This window comes from Chrysemys picta, chromosome 2, assembly GCF_011386835.1.
Source record: "Chrysemys picta bellii isolate R12L10 chromosome 2, ASM1138683v2, whole genome shotgun sequence".
Lineage (NCBI taxonomy): Eukaryota > Metazoa > Chordata > Testudines > Emydidae > Chrysemys > Chrysemys picta.
The window spans coordinates 77,383,260-77,402,723 of NC_088792.1; the positions used below are offsets into that span (position 1 = coordinate 77,383,260).

Consider the following 19,464-nt stretch of genomic DNA (forward strand, 5'->3'; position numbering starts at 1 on the left):
ATAGCTCATACAGCTAAGGGCGGGGAAGAAGCATCAAAGGAGAGAACCATGCCTGGTAAGACCCTGCCATTTTTCAGTAGAGGAGAATCATTATGAGGAAGCCCAATATTGCATAAGACTGGGCTGCTGAGATAAGGATAGCACTCACAAATCTAGGGCAAGCAGAGGGATATTCTGAGATAGCCGATCCCTCCATATAGTTATTGCTACCTCAATAAATAAATAATTTTTTGCTCAGCAAGGACTACAAATACCTAGTAATTTTGATGGTGTTCAAAATATACATATGATCCTTTGATTTTTTTTTTAAAACAAATCTGTTTTATTGTTGCTTGCCTATATTTAGTAATTTTTTCATAATAAATTGGGCTGTCAATTATTGCAGTTAACTCACGTGATTAACTCAAAAATTAATTATGAATAATTAGTTTTAATCACACCATTAAACAATAGAATATCAATTGAAACAAACATTTTTGAATGTTTTTCTACATTTTCAAATATATTGATTTCAATTACAACAGACTACAATGTACACAGTGCTCACTTGATACTATTTTTATTACAAATATTTGCATTGTAAAAATGATAAAATAGTATTTCAATTGACCTTATACAAATACTGTAGTGCAGTCTCTTTATCATGAAAGTGCAATTTACAAATGCAGATTTTTTTTGTTACATACCTGCACTCAAAAACAAAACAATGCAAAAACTTTAGAGCCTACAAGTCCACTCAGTCCTATTTCTTGTTCAGCCAATCATTAAGACAAACAAGTTTGTTTATATTTGCAGGAGATAATGCTCCCACTTCTTGTTTACAGTGTAACCTGAAAGTAAGAACAGGCATCTGCATGGCACTGTTGTAGCTGGCATCACAAGATATTTACATGCCAGATGCACTAAAGATTCATATGTTCCTTCATGCTTCAGCCACCATTCCAGAGGACATGCTTCCATGCTGATGATGCTCATTAAAAAAAATAACTTCTGACTGAACTCTTTGGTGGAGAGCTGTACATCTCCGGCTCTGTTTTACCCGCATTCTGCCATATATTTCACATTATAGTAGTCTCGGATGACGACTCAGCACATGTTCATTTTAAGAACAGATTTGACAAAACGCAAACAAGGTACCAATGTGAGATTTCTAAAGGTAGCTACAGCACTCAACCCAAGGTTTAAGAATCTGAAGTGCCTTCCAAAATCTGAAAGGTATGAGGTGTGGAGCATGCTTTCAGAAGTCTTAAGAGCAACACTCCGATGCAGAAACTACAGAACCCGAACCACCAAAAGAGAAAATCATCCTTCTGCTGGTGGCATCCGACTTCAGATGATGAAAGTGAACATGCGTCAGTCCACACTGCTTTGGGTTGTTATCAAGCAGAACCCATCATCAGCTTGGACACATGTCCTCTGAAATGGTGGTTGAAGCATGAAGGAACATATCTTTAGTGCATCTGGCATGTAAATATCTTGTGATGCCAGCTACAACAGTGCCATGCAGATGCCTGTTCTTACTTTCAGGTTACACTGTAAACAAGAAGTGGGAGCATTATCTCCTGCAAATATAAACAAATTTGTTTGTCTTAATGATTGGCTGAACAAGAAATAGGACTGAGTGGACTTGTAGGCTCTAAAGTTCTACATTGTTTTACTTTTGAATGCAGTTTTTTTTAACATAATTCTATATTTGTAAATTCAACTTTCATGATAAAAAGATTGCACTACAGTATTTGTATTAGGTGAATAGAACAATACTATTTCTTGTGTTTTTTACAGTGAAAATATTTATAATAAAACACACAAAGTGAGGACTGTATACTTTGTATTCTGTGTTGTAACTGAAATCAATATATCTGAAAATATTTAAATTATATTGTATTCTATTATTGTTTAACAGTGCAATTAATGGTGAGATTAATCACAATACATTTTTAATTGCATGATTAATTGCAATTAATTATTTTAATTGCTTGACAGCCTTAATAATAATCAAAAAAGATTTACTGAAAAACAGCTCATTAGCAAAAAATGTGTCTACTCTAGGTTTGATAAGCTGGTTCCCTACTTTAAAAAAAAATTAAAAAAGATTCATTTGAATTTTCTATAAGCATATTTTTAAATTTGGGGACACTAAAATTGTCTCTGCCTTTAATATCTATTTACTTCTTGTTTGTTTGGATCTCATTACATTTTCAGAGGTGTATTCCTCTCTTCACGCATGCACTTAACTCAGTGATGCACGTGCATTCGAAGTAGAATTAGACCCCTACCTCCTTATAATCACAAAATCTATCATTTTAGGATCACATTCCCTCAAACTGCCTTCCACCTTCACTACCAATTCCTCCCTCTTGGTAAGAATCAAATCTAAAATGGCTGTCACCCTGGTTACTTCCTCCATCTTCTGAAACAAAAAGTTGTCCCCAATACATTCCACAAATGTATTGGAAATTTTGTGTTTTACCATATTACTTTTCCAACAGATGTCTAAGTAGTTAAAGTCCCCCATTATCATCAGGACTTGTGTTTTGGATATTTATGCTATTTGTTCCAGAAATGCCTCATCCACCTCCTCTTCCTGATCTGGTGGTCTATGATGTCACCCTTACTTCCCATCCCCAAGTCCCCTTTATCTTTACCCAGAGACTTTCATCTGGTCTGCCTCTCACCTCCTTCTGGACTGGAGAACAAGCGTGTATGTTCTTCACTCATAATCCACCACCTCCTCCCTTTGTATCTTGCCTGTTCTTCTTGAACAAGCTTCCTGAACCCCTCTATACCAATATTCCAGTCATGAGACTTATCCCAAGTCTCTGTGACACCAATTAAGTCATAATTTAGCTTATGTACTAATACTTCCAGTTCTTCCTGTTTATTCTCCATTCTCCTTGCATTTGTGTATAGACCTCCAAGATTCCCTCCATGTACACACATAAACCCCCATTATTGCTAATAAGAGACACCCGTGTGCACAGAGGGCCAAAAAAAACCCAAACAAACAGAAATATTGGCGCAAGTTGACTGTGTCCAGCCAATTCTTCTTAAATGGCCAATTCTGATGCTCTACAAACAATTGCCTCCAACGACCTCTGCAGTCCGTGACTGCAAATGAACAAACAAAAAGGGTTGCTGGAAAGTTAACTTTTTTGGTTATTGCAAAGTTGCAAGCAAAAATGTTTTCTATGCATATTTTGGATAAATGTTAAAAAGTTACTGTCCTACATTTGAATATTTAAAAGGAACACAAATGCAAGTCTGTGTATTTCAATTTTTCCATGCTTCATGTTTAAACATACTGTAAATGTTGATGGAAATCTAAATGCCCTTCAAATAAGAAGGCAGCTTACATTAAGTAGGAAGAATTCAGGCACATGAAATATAAATTGTCAAATAAGCAATAAGAACAGAGTTAATGTGCAGTAAGATTCCCAGTGCATTATAATATGACAATTTCTAGCTATGTAATTGACAAGATATCTTAATCAAATAAGACATTATTTATCATGCTTCTCAAATGTCAAGTTAAGCCATCTTACTAAACACTCTCTAAATGCCGAGAAAAATCTTCATAATTTTAATGAAGTTTGCATGTACTTATGTATAATGGCTTTATTCTATGCTGTCTTGATTTTTTGCAAATGTTTCTTTTCTTGCAAGTAATTGATATTAACATACGATGGCATATCTCTCTTGTCAAATGAGATTTTAAGACAAAGAAAGGGATTTATCCTGCAGTCCTTACTCTGGTCAAACTACCAGGCAACCTTAACTTCTGCTGCATTTGCTAGGTTGCACATCACACAATTTCGGATGGAAGCATCCTGCATGAAATAGATGTTCTCTGGCTCATCTCTCCATTCTGCCAGCAGCAGCAGCTACAGTATAGCTCCCCAATCGTGCACTATTCACACAGAGGAGCATCCAGCAGTTTAGAGTTAAAAGGGAGCATATTGCATAATCTGTGCTCCTGTCCCCTGTGATTTTTGGCACTGATTCTATTCTGCTCTATCTGATGGGCTAGAGGGGGTTCGTATGAGACTCTTCTGAATGGGCTCTAAAAGCTGAGTCTATGAAGGAGGATCTCAGCTTTCATGTTATTAAAAAATACGTAAGTTTCTGGGCCTCTTCCTTGCCAAGATAGACTGGGAAAAGTTAATTGATGTGTGCACGCACGCACACACAAACATTTAGTTTTTACATACAATAGGTTAGTTGAAGTAGGGGTGTATCCTAAAGAATCATCTTGCGGATCCTCTCCACAATGATTAAGTTGGCCCTGTTCATAATGGAGTCATAATTTATGGAGAAAAATTGGGCTACAACTGACAGCAAGTGGTTTGAACTTGTTTCAAACCCCATCCAAAAAAATGCTAAGGCGGACTCTGCTTGTTAAAATTTTCATCCCCTTCTGAGAGCTCCCACTATTGCTGTGACTGTAGTAGCTGCCACGAGAGCTCTAGATACATACCAGGGATGAACCAATGCCACTCCTGTAACTCTTTCCACTTTGCCAAGCACTGCCGTAGTGCAAAATGAGAGCCATACTACTGCTGCACTGAGTTGGAGTCCTGTAGTCACTGCACCCCACCTCTCCTCCCACTGATGCCTGCACAGTCCTACTAGGAGCATTATGAACTGGTACTGAAAAGGAACATGGAGCCGTTTCCTACCAGCCAGAGGAGAACTACCCATGCATCAGCCCAAAGATCAGCTCTCAAAACTCTCACGTGCTACAGGAGACCTCCAGCAGTTAGGGGAGATCTGCCCACCTCAAGAACTGAAGAGGACCCATTCCCCAACGGACTACCCAGCCCATCACTGGGGGGACCCACTCCCCACTTGACCTATCCCAACTACCTAAGTTGGCAAGACAACATGCCTGCAAACCACTGCCACCAGCAGGTCAGAGCCACCCACCTTGCACCACCACTGCTGTTGTGAAGAACACCTGTGAGATAGGGAAACCACTTGGAGGACCTTCAGTGAAGTAATGGGCAGAGGGACACATAGCGGGTCAAAAAGTACTATGCGAGGTGGTGGAGGGACGGAATGATTCTTGGGTATACAGGAAAAATATGAAAGTTACAGATGCTTTTGTGAGGAGAGAGAGCACAGAAGTAGCTTACACAAGGAATGTCATGTGCACTGCTGACTAGGCCCATCATTTTAGAGGGAGCCCCTTATTTAAATTTTTATAAACACCAACACCATTGCACAGCAGAAGGAAACACAGGGGCCGCTAGCTGTGCATTTCAGTGAGTCTGACATAAATCAGTGGCCACTAAAAGTTTATTTTTAGTTTTGTCTTGATAAAGAAAATTAAAATTTGTTTGAGATCAGTAATTTTCAAGGATGCTCAGTCCCACGTGAGTCTCTCTCACGCAGTAGGATGTCTGGAATTACAGTGTATACTACAACATATTTCACAACACACCAGAAATGTCATGTAGCTATATGACATTCATTTGACTTATGGGAATCTAAACAAAACAAAAGATTGTGGTTCTTAAATAATAAGAATCCGGAGCTTTCATTTAAAAGTATATTTTATTGTTATTTTTGTTGATTTACAATTTTCCCCCACAAATAAAACGCTCAAGATTTAAACCCCAAAACAATGTAAAAAAGTTGAGATCCTGGGAGGTAGGAATCTAGGACACAAACTCTCACCCTGTGGGTTGCAACCAGGTCTCAGGGGTCTCAGCAACCCTTACTTTATGACTAGAAGGAAGGGGGGTCCAAAACCCTTTTTCTGTTGTAACAGGGTCATGGTATGGAAAAAATTGCACTGATCTAGAATATTCTTCTTGAGCTTATGGCAGGTGGAAGGTCCATCCCTAAGTACCTTTTTTTTTTTTAATTTCCAGACTAGCAATAGTTTCCCCCATTATTTTTAATGAAGTACAAACATACTTATGTACAACAACTTTATTCTACACTATCCGATTTCTTGCAAACATAGCTCATTGAATAGAACAGAATAGAATCAGGGCCAATGGGGATTAAAAATGAATGAACAAAAGACCAAATTAATGGTAATGTCAAAAATCAAGAAACAGACTAGCCTAGTCATTAACGTTGTAGACAAACAAGTAGATAACTTCCACTACACGGGTTCCATCATTACATGGGACAATCTCTATGAAGATGACGTGAACAAGCAGATAGCTACTGTCAGCAGAACGTTCATGTGTCTGAATAAAAAAAGTTTCAAACCTTAAATCAGTGTCCACGACAGATAAAACCACATTATACACAATGGTCATTGTACCCACATTACTTTATGGTTGTGAAACATGGGTACTGACAAAAGCATCAGGAGCAAAAGCTGTAAACAGCTGAAATGAGGTGTCTGCACTATATCATAGATGTGACATAGCATTTCTTAGGCATTCTAGTCATCTATAGAGGACTGAAAGTACAGGGCATGATTGCAATCATCAAAAGGCACCAAGTAAAATGGCTTGGCCACATTGCTAGGCATAAAGGAGACAGTGGTATAACATGGTATTCAAAACCATCCAGGCAGCACCTAAATGTATAAATGCACCAAACTATATGCTCTTGACAGTTATCCTGTCAAACCTCATTAAAGGTACCACAATTATATGAAAAATAGGTCTCTCTCATCCCTAACGTCTATAAACTTATGTTTTAAGCTTTTTTTGTTCATTACCTGTTCATTTAACAGTTCTCTTCCTTTTAATATAGATCAGTGAACTACTGTTCTAGCTTTCCGGTGTAATAACTAATGCATTTATAAAATAGGTTTATTTTTATTTTCCTACGGTACTTGCTTCAAAGAGCATCATTATGTTTCTGTGCATACTTATGTCCAGAACAAGGGGTGGGTGGAGGGGTTAAGTATTGTTCTTTAAAGATCATTTATTTTAACAAAAATACTGCATTACAGTATTCTATAGTACTTGTTCGAAACACTATAGCATCTTAAAGGGTTTTCAGTACATTACTGGAGCACTTTTATAAAGGGAGGTTATTTATATCCTACATCCATTCATTTTGATGGGCTCCATAAATTGATGTGAAACTTCCTGCTATAGGAGGAATACATCAAGAGACCAGCAAACCCCCTTCCACACCATTATCCCAAGGAAATTCCTCAGAACTCCCCCACTTTTCCGCCCGTGACATCCCAAAGACACCTTCACTCCAGGCACTGCCCCCCCCCCCAGCTCCAAAGGCAGATGATTTTTCATTGTGGGTAGGCAGGGAAAGGTGCACTCACGCCCAGGGACATGTGCACTCAGTAGGGTTGCCAATTTTGGTTCGACATATTCCTGGAGGTTTCATCATGTGACAATCTTTAATTAAAGATTAATCCGGAGACAGTGTGGCAGGGGACACACGGGGTCACGTCTGTCTCCCTCCCCCACCCACTCCCCATTTCTGGGACCCCCAGCAGTAGGAGGCAGTGGCTCCCCCTGATGGCAGCACTCACCATGTGTCTGTGCAGCACAAGGAGGGAGGAAGCAGCAGGCTGTGGGCTGAGCTTCCCCCTGCTACATGGGGCTGCTTCTCCTTCCCTGCTGCTGGAGTCCCAGCACTTCCCACTGCCTGCTTTGCAGACGGTCCGCTGAGGCAAGTCATGGGAGCATCTTCTAGATCAGGAAGAGGACCTGCTACGTGGTGCTCAGTGCCAGGCAGCTCAGGTGGGGCCCCATCCAGCCCAAGAGCCCCAGGGGAGCAGGCTGGGGGGGGAGGGAAGAGTGTGAAAGGGGAGAGGCAGACCCTGCAGCCTCCAATGTGCCTATCAAGAAGGTGTTTTGGGAGCATCACATTCCCCCCTCCAATAAGAAGTGTCTTGCTAACTGAGACGCTCAAGCCCCCAAGCGCCATCCCACCCTGATGGCAGAGGTGGGACTGTGCATCCCAGCTGTGTTGCTCCTTTTGTTGGTCTTGTTTTGAACTCTTGCTACATTGACTGAGGATAGTTCCGGCAGGGATCAATGCCTGCAACCTCTGCGAGGGGCTGGGCAGCCAGAGACCAGGAGGAGGAGGTAGTTGTTAGTGTATGTCAGGGGTTCTCAAACTAGGGGTCAGGACCCCTTAGCAGGTCACAAGGTTATTACATGGGGGGTTGCGAGCTGTCAGCCTCCACCCCAAACCCCGCTTCGCCACCAGCATTTATAATGGTGTTAAATATATAGACAAGTGTTTTTATTTTATAAGGAGAGGGTTACACTCAGAAGCTTGCTGTGTGAAAGGGATCACCAGTACAATAGTTTGAGAACCACTGGTGTATGGGCAGGTCTTCACTACGGGGAGGGGGGGGGGCGATTTAAGATACGCAAATTCAGCTACGCGAATAGCGTAGCTGAATTCGACCTATCGGAGCCGACTTACCCTGCTGTAAGGACGGCGGCAAAAATCGACCTCCACGGCTCCCCGTCAACAGCGCTTACTCCCACCTCCGCTGGTGGAGTAAGAGCGTCGATTCGGGGATCGATTGTCGCCTCCCAACAAGACGCGATAATCCGATCCCCAAGAGATCGATTTCTACCCGCCGATTCAGGCGGGTAGTGTAGACCTAGCCTATGTTGTCTACCTACATATTAAGTTTCAGGGTGTGGAAGCAGAGGCAACAGGTGGGGCAGTCACATGCCCCCACAGAAGCTTTCAATTATCCCCCTCCTCGGCCACTCTCCACACTTACATGTCACTCAGTGCTTAATTTGTGCCCAGGCCTGAGCCCCGTCACCTCTAGCCTTGGCAGTGCATAGCCCCGGCACCCCTGGGCTTGCCACATCAGTTATGAATGCAAAAAAATTGCTTGAGCCCTGGCCCTTGGCAACTCTAACGCTCAGGGCAGGCGAAGGAAGCCACTGTGCTGAGAGCAGGGGCAAGTCCCAGCCCAAGAACCCCAGTGCAGAGAGGTCGCGTGGCAACAACCCCCCACCCCCGGCAGCTACACCCCCTCCCCGCAGGCAGCCCAACCCGCCAGGTTTCCCACCACGCGGGGAACCCCAGCTCTACCGAGCTGAGGACCGGGGTGAAAGGGGGCGGGGGTGGCCAGCGAGCGGAGCCCCAGCCACGACACCCGCCCAGCGCTCCCGCGGAGAGGCAGAAGCCGGCCCCTGCGGGCGGCCCTGCTCCCGCGCAAGGGAAGAGCCAGAACTCAGGCGCTGCCCAGGTCGCCTTTACCCTCCATCTCGCCTCCGGAGCCGGCGCTGCTGTTCATGGACGGCCCCCGTGCAGAGCGCGACCCAAGCGCTGTCCAGGCGGCTGCGGCTGCTGCTCGGGTGTGTCTCGCCCTGCGCCGAAGCCCGCCCTTGGCAAATGGCTGCAGGTGGAAGGCAGCGAGGCGAGCGTCTCCCGTCGCGCAGCCACAGCGCAGTCTCCGCAGCCCTGACCTGCCCCTCCAACAGCTGCTGCCGCTCCTCAGCCGCCGCCCGGCCCCTGATTAATAACTTGGGCGCTGCTGGCTCCCTGCCCGCCACTTGTCCAACCCAGGGAGCCGCTGGCGCCGCGAGGAGACGCAGGGCACGTAGCAGGACCCGGTCCCCTAGTGCAATAACTACCCGCGTGGGCGTGGTGTGACTAGCGCTGGGGCTCGGGAAGTGTTGAAAGGGCAGAGCTGGTCACGCAGCACCCCACGCCTTTGATTGCATTCCTCAGGCTTTGGTGGGGTCCCTCTCAAGCGCAACGGGAAGATTATTTCCATGCACAGTCCTTGGTTTTGCATCTCAGTTCGTGATGAGCAGCACATGATGCGGAGCGGGGGAGGAACAATTCGAATAAGGGAGATTGGCGTTACTCACTGGAAACACACACCGCAAACCCTTTCTCAGGGAAGAGAGCGATTGTCTTTAAATTAATCCCCGGGGAGGGGAGCTACCTCCTTGTCTGGGAAATTTTAACGGCCACTGGGAAAGGCCTACTGCAAAATCCTGCAACCTCAAGCGGGGTGGGAGGAGAGTTTGTGTTGTGTTGTTTTTTTGTGAGTTGTTGTTTTGTATGTGGTTCTTTAGCCACCTAAATAATATTGCAAAACGAGTGGAGCTCCCTAAATAAAGGCAAAAGCGATTAAGTTTGATGGAGTTTGTAGGAAAATATAAATAGGCCTGGGCTGGTTGGACTACAGGGTCAGATCTGCTGCAAGTTGCACAGGGTAATGCCAGAGTAACTCCATTTAAATCAGTGGAGTGATGTGTGAAGTGAGAAGAATCAGACTCTGTGGGTATAAATAGCAGGCACCATATTGGGGTGGAAAATTGAGAATGTGGCAATTAGGGCAAGCTGTGACTGTATGCATCAAGGAGATTTCAAAAAACTTCAGAGGGAGCTGTTAAGTGGCTCCAGGATGCACCCAGGCTCACAGCAAAAGCTTTCCTCATAATAGAGAGGTTTTTTTAATGCCTTTAACATTGATCCAAAATGAAGAATTCTTCCATTTAAATTAGTGTAGATTGCATGGCATGGGGGAGTGATTCCACTTTGTGATTTTCTGGAAAGTGGAAGCCACTACTGCATGAAGTTGTAGTGGAGTGAGATAAATAAATGCCAATATGTTCAGGGGACAGCAGACTAAAAAGCCATGGCATACTCTGCCCAGCCATTAGGGCTATTTTAAGGCCCTTGCTGAGTGAATTGTGTCTGACCTCATTATTCTAGTTCCTTTCAGGCCACTGATCCCATTCTTCCCTACATGTGAATTGCCAGTTCTAAGACCTTTAATTCCGTAATGCCACCTTTCCAAAAAAAAATAAATACAAGCTATGTCTGGTACAGGCTATTAGAGCTGTGGTAGTAAGGAGGCAGGAACAGTATCTAAACACTTAACTGGTAAATCCCCTCCCGTCTGATGGTTTTCACTAAAATCAGGCTGAATTAAACTTTGGCAAAGATTTTTCAGATGTTCTTTAGATCTCCAGAGGTGAATTGCACATTTATTCATATACAGTATCCTAATTTGCATTGCTCAAAAATATATACAACACCCTTGCCTAGTTTCAATGTACCCAGTAGTAAAATGTTCTTAAAGTTATAGATAATTTTCTAATGCAAAAGGTATCCAGCACCGGGTAATGATTTTGGACCTTACTATGTTGGATAAAGATGAATTAATCACTGGACTGGAAGCAAGTTGTTGCTTAGAGTCCAGTAATTATGATTTGAGTACATTCAATTTGGGTAAACAGACGACAGTCCCAACCAGTAATACATACTTGGTCTATTTCTAAAGCTGAGGAAAATTATGAGTGAACATGATTGGGAGGAAAAAATTTAGATAGGAAAATTTGAATGAAAACTGGGAATTTTTAAATGAGTTTATTAAATGGCAAAGCCACAATTCCACAAGAAAGAAAGAGGACAACTTTGGCTAAAAGCCCATCCTGGTTCGGTAGCAAAGGGAAGGTAGCAATTAGAAATAAAAAAAGCAATGTATAACAAATGGAAAAAAGAGAGGAAATAGATAGCAATCAATTTAAATTAAAAGTTATAAAGTGTATAAAAATAATAAGGGAAGCTGAAGACATCCAGGAAAAAAATCCACTCCTGGCAGGGCTGAGGAAAATAAGGAGTTTAAGTATATTAGGAACAAAAGAAATCCTAGCAGTGCTCTAGGCCCATTACTAGATGTGCATAGTAAAAAAATATTCATGATGCAGAAAAGGCAGAATTGTTCAATGAATATTGCTGTTCTGTATTTGGAAAGCAACAGGATGATGTTCTTGTATCACATGAGGATAATGAATTACTGTCCTATCCACTAGTAACTAAGAGGGATGTTAAACAACATCTACTAGGGATAAACGTTTTAAAAATCAGCAAGCCCAGATAATTTGCACACAATAGTCCTAAAAGACCTGTCTGGAGAGATGTCTAGCCCACTGATGTTAATTTTTAATAAATCTTGGAATACTGGCATGTGACATGGTCAAGACTTCAGGACACTGCCCTCCAGCAGTGCTTACTACTCCATTCTGACCCCCTTCGCAGAAGGGGGGGGGGAAGAGAGAGAGAGTTAACAGCAGTCTTTGGGACTTGCACCTGCCTCAGGGGCCAACCACAACCTAAAGTCTAGCCCAGGGGTCAGCAACATTTGGCATGCAGCTCACCACGGTAAGCACCCTGGCAGGGGTCAGGCCAGTTTATTTATCCGCTGACGCGGCAGGTTCGGCCAATCGTGGCCCCCCACTGGCCATGGTTCACCATCCCGGGCCAATGGGGGCAGCAGGAAGCAGCGCAGGATGCTTACCCTGGCGAGCCACATGCCAAATGTTGCCAACCCCTGGTCTAGCCTTTAGCTCAGGGGCAAGTTGCAGTGTGTATTGGCCACAGACTTCTGTGGCCAGGTGCAGTATAAGGGCAGGGAAGGGGGAGGACCCAGGCCCACCCACTACTCTGGATCCCAACCCAGGTACCCTCTAGTGGCAGACTCTTTCTGCCTTCCTTCATTCCCCTCTTATCTGTCTTTCTTCCCTGGGCCACTTCCCCTTTGGCCCTGTGCACCTCTTTGGCCTTTTGGCTGTGGGTCCACAGCCCCACAGGTAATGGGGCTGGGGCTCTCGCCTGTTTCACACTGCTCTGTCAAAAGTGCTAGCTCCTTACCTCAGGAGACAGTCCTTCTCCCTCACTAGTCAGGGAGAGACTACCTTCTCCTCTGCTAGGCAGCCTTTATATAGGGCCTCTCCCAGCCTTGATTGGCTGCCTCTTCCTTCCCCTGATTGGCCATTCACAGGCCTTTGTTGATTGTCTGCCGGCCTGCACAGCCTCAAAGGCCTGTTCCAGCTCTTTTCTGAGAGGATGGGGCAACTCAGGGGAAGACCAGGAGCCCCCAGTAGGCAGCCTGGGCCGTGCCCATCAAGTACAGAGTCAATAGCTCCCTGCTCTGCCCCACTCAAAGGGTTAGAGCTATTGACTGCGTGTGTTTGCTGGCTGCCTTGCCCCGGAGGCTTAGGCCTTGTCTACACTGCTACTTTACAGCGCTGCAACTTTCTCGCTCAGGTGTGAAAAAATACAAATATGTTAGTCACCAGTTTTCATTCTCCACTACACTAAGCTGACCAGATTTCAGTTTGGCTGGGTCATAGAAGACTCAAGGAGGAACTGGGAGAAGGGGTAGCAGTATGAACCAGTGTTAAAGAGATGGAACTCTGGACTCTGTTAGTGTAATAATTGGACTACAAGACCTGTATGTTAGAATTAGAAGTAGAAAAAACCTTTACATTAATGTTGAGGTTTCCCCTTCTCTTTTATTAAAAAAAAAAGTAATTATTTTTGTTTGCAATTGCATTATTTGTTGAGGTAAAAGTATATGTACATATATTTATAACAGCACTGTTTTTGAGCTTTGAAAAAAAATTAATTGGTATTATGAGGTTATATCCCAACCATAATATTAAAATAGTGTGGTACCACTTATATTTTTAAAAAGTATAAAATTGACTTTTGTTGCAACAAAATTAAAACAAAAAAGTAGTCACATGACACACAATATACAACACAGGACAACATATATGACATACAGGACAAACTTACAGTTGAAAGCAAATGGTGCCAAAATTATATTTATAACTATACCAATCAAGGCTTTAAGAACTCTGTTTTCTAAAATGCATTGCTTTAATAACTAACAGGTAAATAAAATAATTAAATGTCTAAATAAGCAAGTTGTTATCTGTTTATTTAAAACTTTTAACAATTGATAAAAATTCATATTGTTTGCACACTTTGTATTAATTTAGTAACTTAAGGCATTTTCCATTACATTTTATTGCTTTATTTTTAAAAACTCTTAGAAGCAGAGTCTGCATTTCTGTTGCTTAGCAACCACATCTTCAAGAAAGTTAGGAGTATTTCCAGCTGTTGCATTCATGAAGGGTAACAATAATTAATTCACTGGGCTTATTAAAATAAAGTTGTGACATTCCTCAGGGTGCATCCTAAACTGATATGTCCCCTTACCTCTCCAGCCTGGAATGCCTTTTACATTGCTTTGCTATTGAACAGCAAACACCTCCAGGCTCTGCTCACTCCCAGCTGAGTACATTAATGTTATGCCCAGCCATTCATGAATTACATACAGGGTGACACCCACATATCCCTCAGTCCCAGCCTTGACCTCCAGAAATGTGCATCTTGTATCGTTCAGTAGCCCACTGGACCATACAAGCTCATAAATACTCCATAATTCCAACAATGGGAATGATTGTACACCAGTCTTGTTTTCTCAAGTGGAGATTTCCCAAACACTTCAATCAAACACACCGGTTTAGATAAAACAATAAAACTAGTTTATTAACTAGAGAACGATAGATTCTAAGTGATTAAAAGTGTCAAGGCATAAAAGTCAGAATTGGTTACAAAAGAAATAAAAAGATAAAATCACAAGTTAATTCCTAAACATTATCAAGCTAAACAGGATTTGAAGCAAACATGTTTCTTAACACACTGGATGCTGCAGACAGCTCACAGTTCAGTTCACAGGCTGCATTTCCTATCATCCTGGGATTCATTGATGTTATGAGGAGAAACATATAAGGTGGAGAGGATAGGGGCCTGTGGAGGTCACTATCTTTTATTTTTATACCTACCTCCTGTCTTTGAGATTTACCCTCCTCACCCCACCCCCAGCTGGGGTATAGATAAACAGTGTCTAGTGTACGTGAGATTCATACCATATCTGGGAGGAAATGTAAATTTCTTGTTTACACTTCCCTGTTGCTGAAGAGTGGCTGTTTAAATAAGTGATTGCCCACTTGATTTTGTTGAGACCTGTCTGGGATTGCCAGTGTGTCTTTGTCTCTTAAAAACTAGTTTGTGGGCATTACCCAGAACAACAGCATATTTCAGTAACAATCATACATCAAAATCTCATAATTTCACAAGCTGTACAAATTTCAACACAATAATAATATTTAGTAGATTATGAGTTTTCAAATGATACCTCACAAGGAATACTTTATACCAGGCATGGCCAAACTGTGGCTCGTGAGCCACATGAGTCTCTTTTACAATTAAAGTGCAGCTCCTGGAACCTCCCATGTACTCTCCGCCCCCCATTCTCCACCTACAAGACTGGGCAGGGGGAGCTCGGGGCTTCTGCCCTGTGGCTGGGTGGTGGGACTAGGGGCTTTTGCCCTGCGGAGGGGTGGTGAGACTAGGAGCTTTTGCCCTGCAGGGAGGGTGGTTTAAGGGCTTTAATCCAGCGGGGGGACAGACGGAGAAGAAGCCCCGCACCCCAGCAGACGCTGCCCCGCAGGGCAGGTTGTGCGTGATTTGCGGCTCTTGAATTTTTGAAGATTATTGTATGCAGCTCGGAGGGTCAGTAAGTTTGGCCGCCCTTGCTTTGTACACAATATAACCATATAAAAGCAGGGAACATGGGATGCAGGGTGTCACAAAAGTGTTTGCCTTGTTTTCTCTTTGTTTGTTGTTTTGTTTTGTTTTCAGTTGCTTCATCTTTTTGAGCAATGAAGGTTTCAGTAATAACTATAACTTTCAAAACAAAGAGCAGAAGTGAGGAAAGGTGGGGAAAGGGAGGGGGGAAGAGTAACCTAGGAAGGGAGAGAGACCTCAACCAAAAGAGATTAGTTAACCCTGCAAAGTCATTTTATAGTCATGCTAGCAGCATCAAGTTTAGCAAACAGAGAGGATATAAAGGAAAACTTGACCAGTATGTAAAAAATATTTGAGAAAGGTTATATTATTAGCTCTGAGCGAGGCTCCATGGGTTAAAGCGATTGGGAACCTGTACTCTTGGTTTTTATTCTGGTTCTCAGAGGAAAGTTGGTGGGTTTGTTACCTGCTTTTGCAAAATCTAGTTTGTTTCCCCAGTGTTTCTTGCTTTTGTCTGCATGCCAAATGGATTGCAGGGTTGCCTTTCTCTGCGGCAGTTAACTGTTTCTGGGCAACTCTGTGCGTTAATGCATCAATTCCAGCTGCTAAACTGCTTACTCTCTGTTTTTACTTTGAAATTCTTTTTATATCCACTCCCCTGCGATCAAGTCGCAGCTCCTGTCTCTTAAGGTGGTTTGTTAACTCTACTGTTCAATCCTTTCTCTGATTTACCAGTCCAGTGTCTACTTCTCTCGCCTGTGCACTTACTTTTCCCATTTTGACAGGCACCAGTCTAGGTCTTCGTTTAGATTGTATTGGAACCTGGTTTTTAGCATATGGTAGTGGTTGCAATACGGTTGCCCCTGCAAATGGGTTATTAGGTGGCTGGTGTGGGTCATTCCATATGTCCCCATTACAACACTCATTCAAATCATTCATGTTCCATCTTTTAATTCTGCTAGGGCCATCATTTTCCATTTCTGTCCCCACTTTTCAGGCACAGGGTAGCTACCTGAAGCCTGCTGTTGTCCATCAATATTTATAACAGAGGATGACACTTCTCTTTTTTGAAGATTCTCTACAGCTGTTTCCAATTTTCTATTCTATTTCTGTACTTGCTGTAATGTATCATGGCTCCAGTTTGTGGAAAGGTACTGGCACAAGATGAAGTCCAGGGTCACATGAGCATATCACATGTCCTTACATGGCTTGATGATTCACAGGGGTAGCCAATGGCCCCTTGGTATCTGAAGCATCCGCAGGAAGAGCTGTCTGGGTGGAATGAGTTTCTTCTATGGCCCATTCTGAGAACTCAGTGTCTTTAATGGGCCATCGACACAAAGCTGTCTAGTCTTGATGTAAAACTTATCTGGTGTGTGTTGCCCAGCAATATAGTACATGTACTAGTGTATACATATCACCAATGTATAGCCAATATTCATAAAGTCAGAAACAAAAAGTATACATGCATATAAACAAGACAGTCAGACTTAGCAAATCATAATTTTTCCATTGACACCTTACATGACATGCTTTGTATAAGATTTGTTGCAATTGTATAACAGTGGCAATATGAATGATATGAATGGTCATACTTCAGTTATACAGCATCACAGGGGCACAGAACCTCACAGGAGATACTCAGCACTTTGCAGGATTTTGTTGGAAACAGGCACTGTATTTGGTCTTCTTTATTTAAATGAAGTCTTCTTGGATAGAAATTACTCTCTGGCAAAGAACCTCATGATAAAAAAAAATCCCATAATCCAGGAGTCTGATGGCCCCTGGCCCCTTGTAATTCACAGGGATTAGAGAACGCTCATAAATTAAAATTATGAGAATAAACCAAGTAAACTGGGCCGCAGTTCGAACCAGGAAAGGAAAGCAACAGTGGGAGCAGAGGCAATCAGAAAAATCAAATCCATGTATTATATTAAATAAACAAGCACATTTTGAATTACAGGGCTATAATCTCATTTCAGAGGCTCATTGATTAAAAAACAAACAAAACCCCCACAACCCTACAAGCTTCATCTAATGGTTTATGACATTACCAAAACCCTTTGATAGTCACGTAATTCAGAGTTGCATGTTTTACTGTGTTCTAGACAGAGAAGCCTGGGGGGAAATGGCTAATAAAAACTAGATATTTGCATCTTTATCATTGTGTCTGTGTTTGATGTTACAATAAACAAACAAACAAAACCGACACCAGAAGAGTAAAAGAGGCTTATGTGCCTTTTGGAACTCAAATAATTAAGTATCAGAGGAGTAGCCGTGTTAGTCTGGATCTGTAAAAAGCAACATAGAGTCCTGTGGCATCTTATAGGCTAACAGACGTATTGGAGCATAAGCTTTCGTGGGTGAATACCCACTTTGTCAGAAGCATGCTCCAATATATCTGCTAGTCTATAAGATGCCACAGGACTCTTTGTTTCAAATAATTAAAAAATGCAAACTCTCCAGTGCAAAGGGAGTGTGGCAGAAGAACCAGACACAAAGGGGAGAAGTTGGAGTGGGCAAAGAGACACACAGAGAAAGGGAGAAGAGACAAACAGGAGAGAGGGAGATTTGTTTTAAGTCATGTACGTTACTGAATAGGATTCCTTCAAAATTTACATGCATGTCATAGAGAATTCCAACAGTTTTGCCAGCTCTCATGGTTTTATTGTGAGTCTCACACTACGTGGTGATTTACTTAAAGCTTTAGCTCCTGGAGAAAAGTGATTACATGAGAATCTCATTTTTCACTAAGAAAAAAAAAAGAAAGTAAGTTTCTAGCTCCCAGGGATGCAGAGAAGAGCTTGAAAGTGTGACCTGAGTGTACCCTGAAGACTCAAAACCCAGAAGGCAAATAAAAAGAATCCCAAAATTATAACATTTTAAGACTTTTATGATTTTGAAAATTTGGGATTGGCAATATTGAACTCTCCTAATTTTTTCATGTCATCAGAACTCCATTTTGGTATTACAATCTGGCTGTTTCATGATAGGGAAGATATACCCCTAACTTTATATTTCACCAGCTACTGTTACTTTTATAACTCTCTCTTTTCTTAAATTACTTAGGAAGTTACAGTTATAGTTTGAAGACAACTACAGCTGGAGAACTGAAGTCATTACAAAGGTAGCATTAAAGAGAGAGGATGGGCTTGTGGTTAAGGCACTAGGTGTCACCTCAGCAGATCTGAGTTCAGTTCCCAGTGATACCACAAGCTTTCTGCATGGCCTTAGGCTGATCATTTAATATTTCACTGCCTCAGCTCCCCATTTGAAAAACAAGGATAATACTTCTTTTCTCCTACCCTTTGTAAACTCCTCAGGGCAGGGACTGTCATTTACCATGTGTCTGTGTAGTGCCTAGCACAAGCAGCCTTCCATCTCTAGTGGGTCTCTGGTGCTATTATAATAAATAAATGTAGCTGCTATTTTTTAAGTTGCCTTTACTGTGAAAATTTAAGAGAAAAAAAATCATACAAATGGGGCAACATTAGAAATTATACATGCTACAGCAGCAGACCAAAATCAATCATGGGGTTACATTCCGACCTAGGCAATAGAACCAAAATAGAGGCTAATGTATGCATTTTACAAAAACTGAAAATCCAAATAATAGAAATAAGGTTCAATTCACGAAGCATCAGCTAGATCAGCATGAACAAAACAATAACTAGGCTCTCTTATAATGGCTCAGTTAAATATATATATATCTTGTAGAGATTGTTGATTCAGGCTTTTGTAAATATTCTCTAGAGGAGAAACCATAATCCATTGGGGGAAATTAGGTGTGTCTGGATTCTTTCCGCTCTCAGTATAATGCATATTTTAGCATCAAGAACAGGTTTGTTTGCTTGCTTGCTTGCCTTTCTATATCAAATACCCTGAAAGACCCCATTGGCTGCCCAGAAGAATAAGGAACAGGCCAAGTGTCCCTGTTGTGAACCATGTTTAGCATAAAAAACACAATTCTGATGTAAACTAGACATAGCATGTGAGACACGCTATTTGTGGAATCAGAATTTATATCCTTTGAAATTTGCAGCCACTAGAAGGTGACATTACCCCCGTCCCCACTCCACACAAACACACTTAAGCAGGTCTAACATTCCATCCATCAGAGGGAATAGTGCGAGAACAGTCAGAAGCATATATAGC

The 19,464-nt window shown here is 42.3% G+C and overlaps 1 protein-coding gene across 2 annotated transcripts in view; it reads right to left on the minus strand.

The window, feature by feature from the left end:
- Positions 1 to 9,592, minus strand: part of GADL1 (glutamate decarboxylase like 1) — a 103,517-nt gene extending 93,925 nt beyond the window's left edge. The window contains exon 1 of one of the 2 annotated variants that reach the window (XM_042840491.2): positions 9,169 to 9,592. In XM_042840491.2, coding sequence (XP_042696425.1) covers positions 9,169 to 9,205 — 37 coding nt within the window. In that variant the 5' untranslated portion in view covers positions 9,206 to 9,592. The remainder of the gene's footprint in view (positions 1 to 9,168) is intronic. The other variant, XM_005309819.5, reaches the window with a different exon arrangement.
- Positions 9,593 to 19,464: the final 9,872 nt, after the last annotated feature.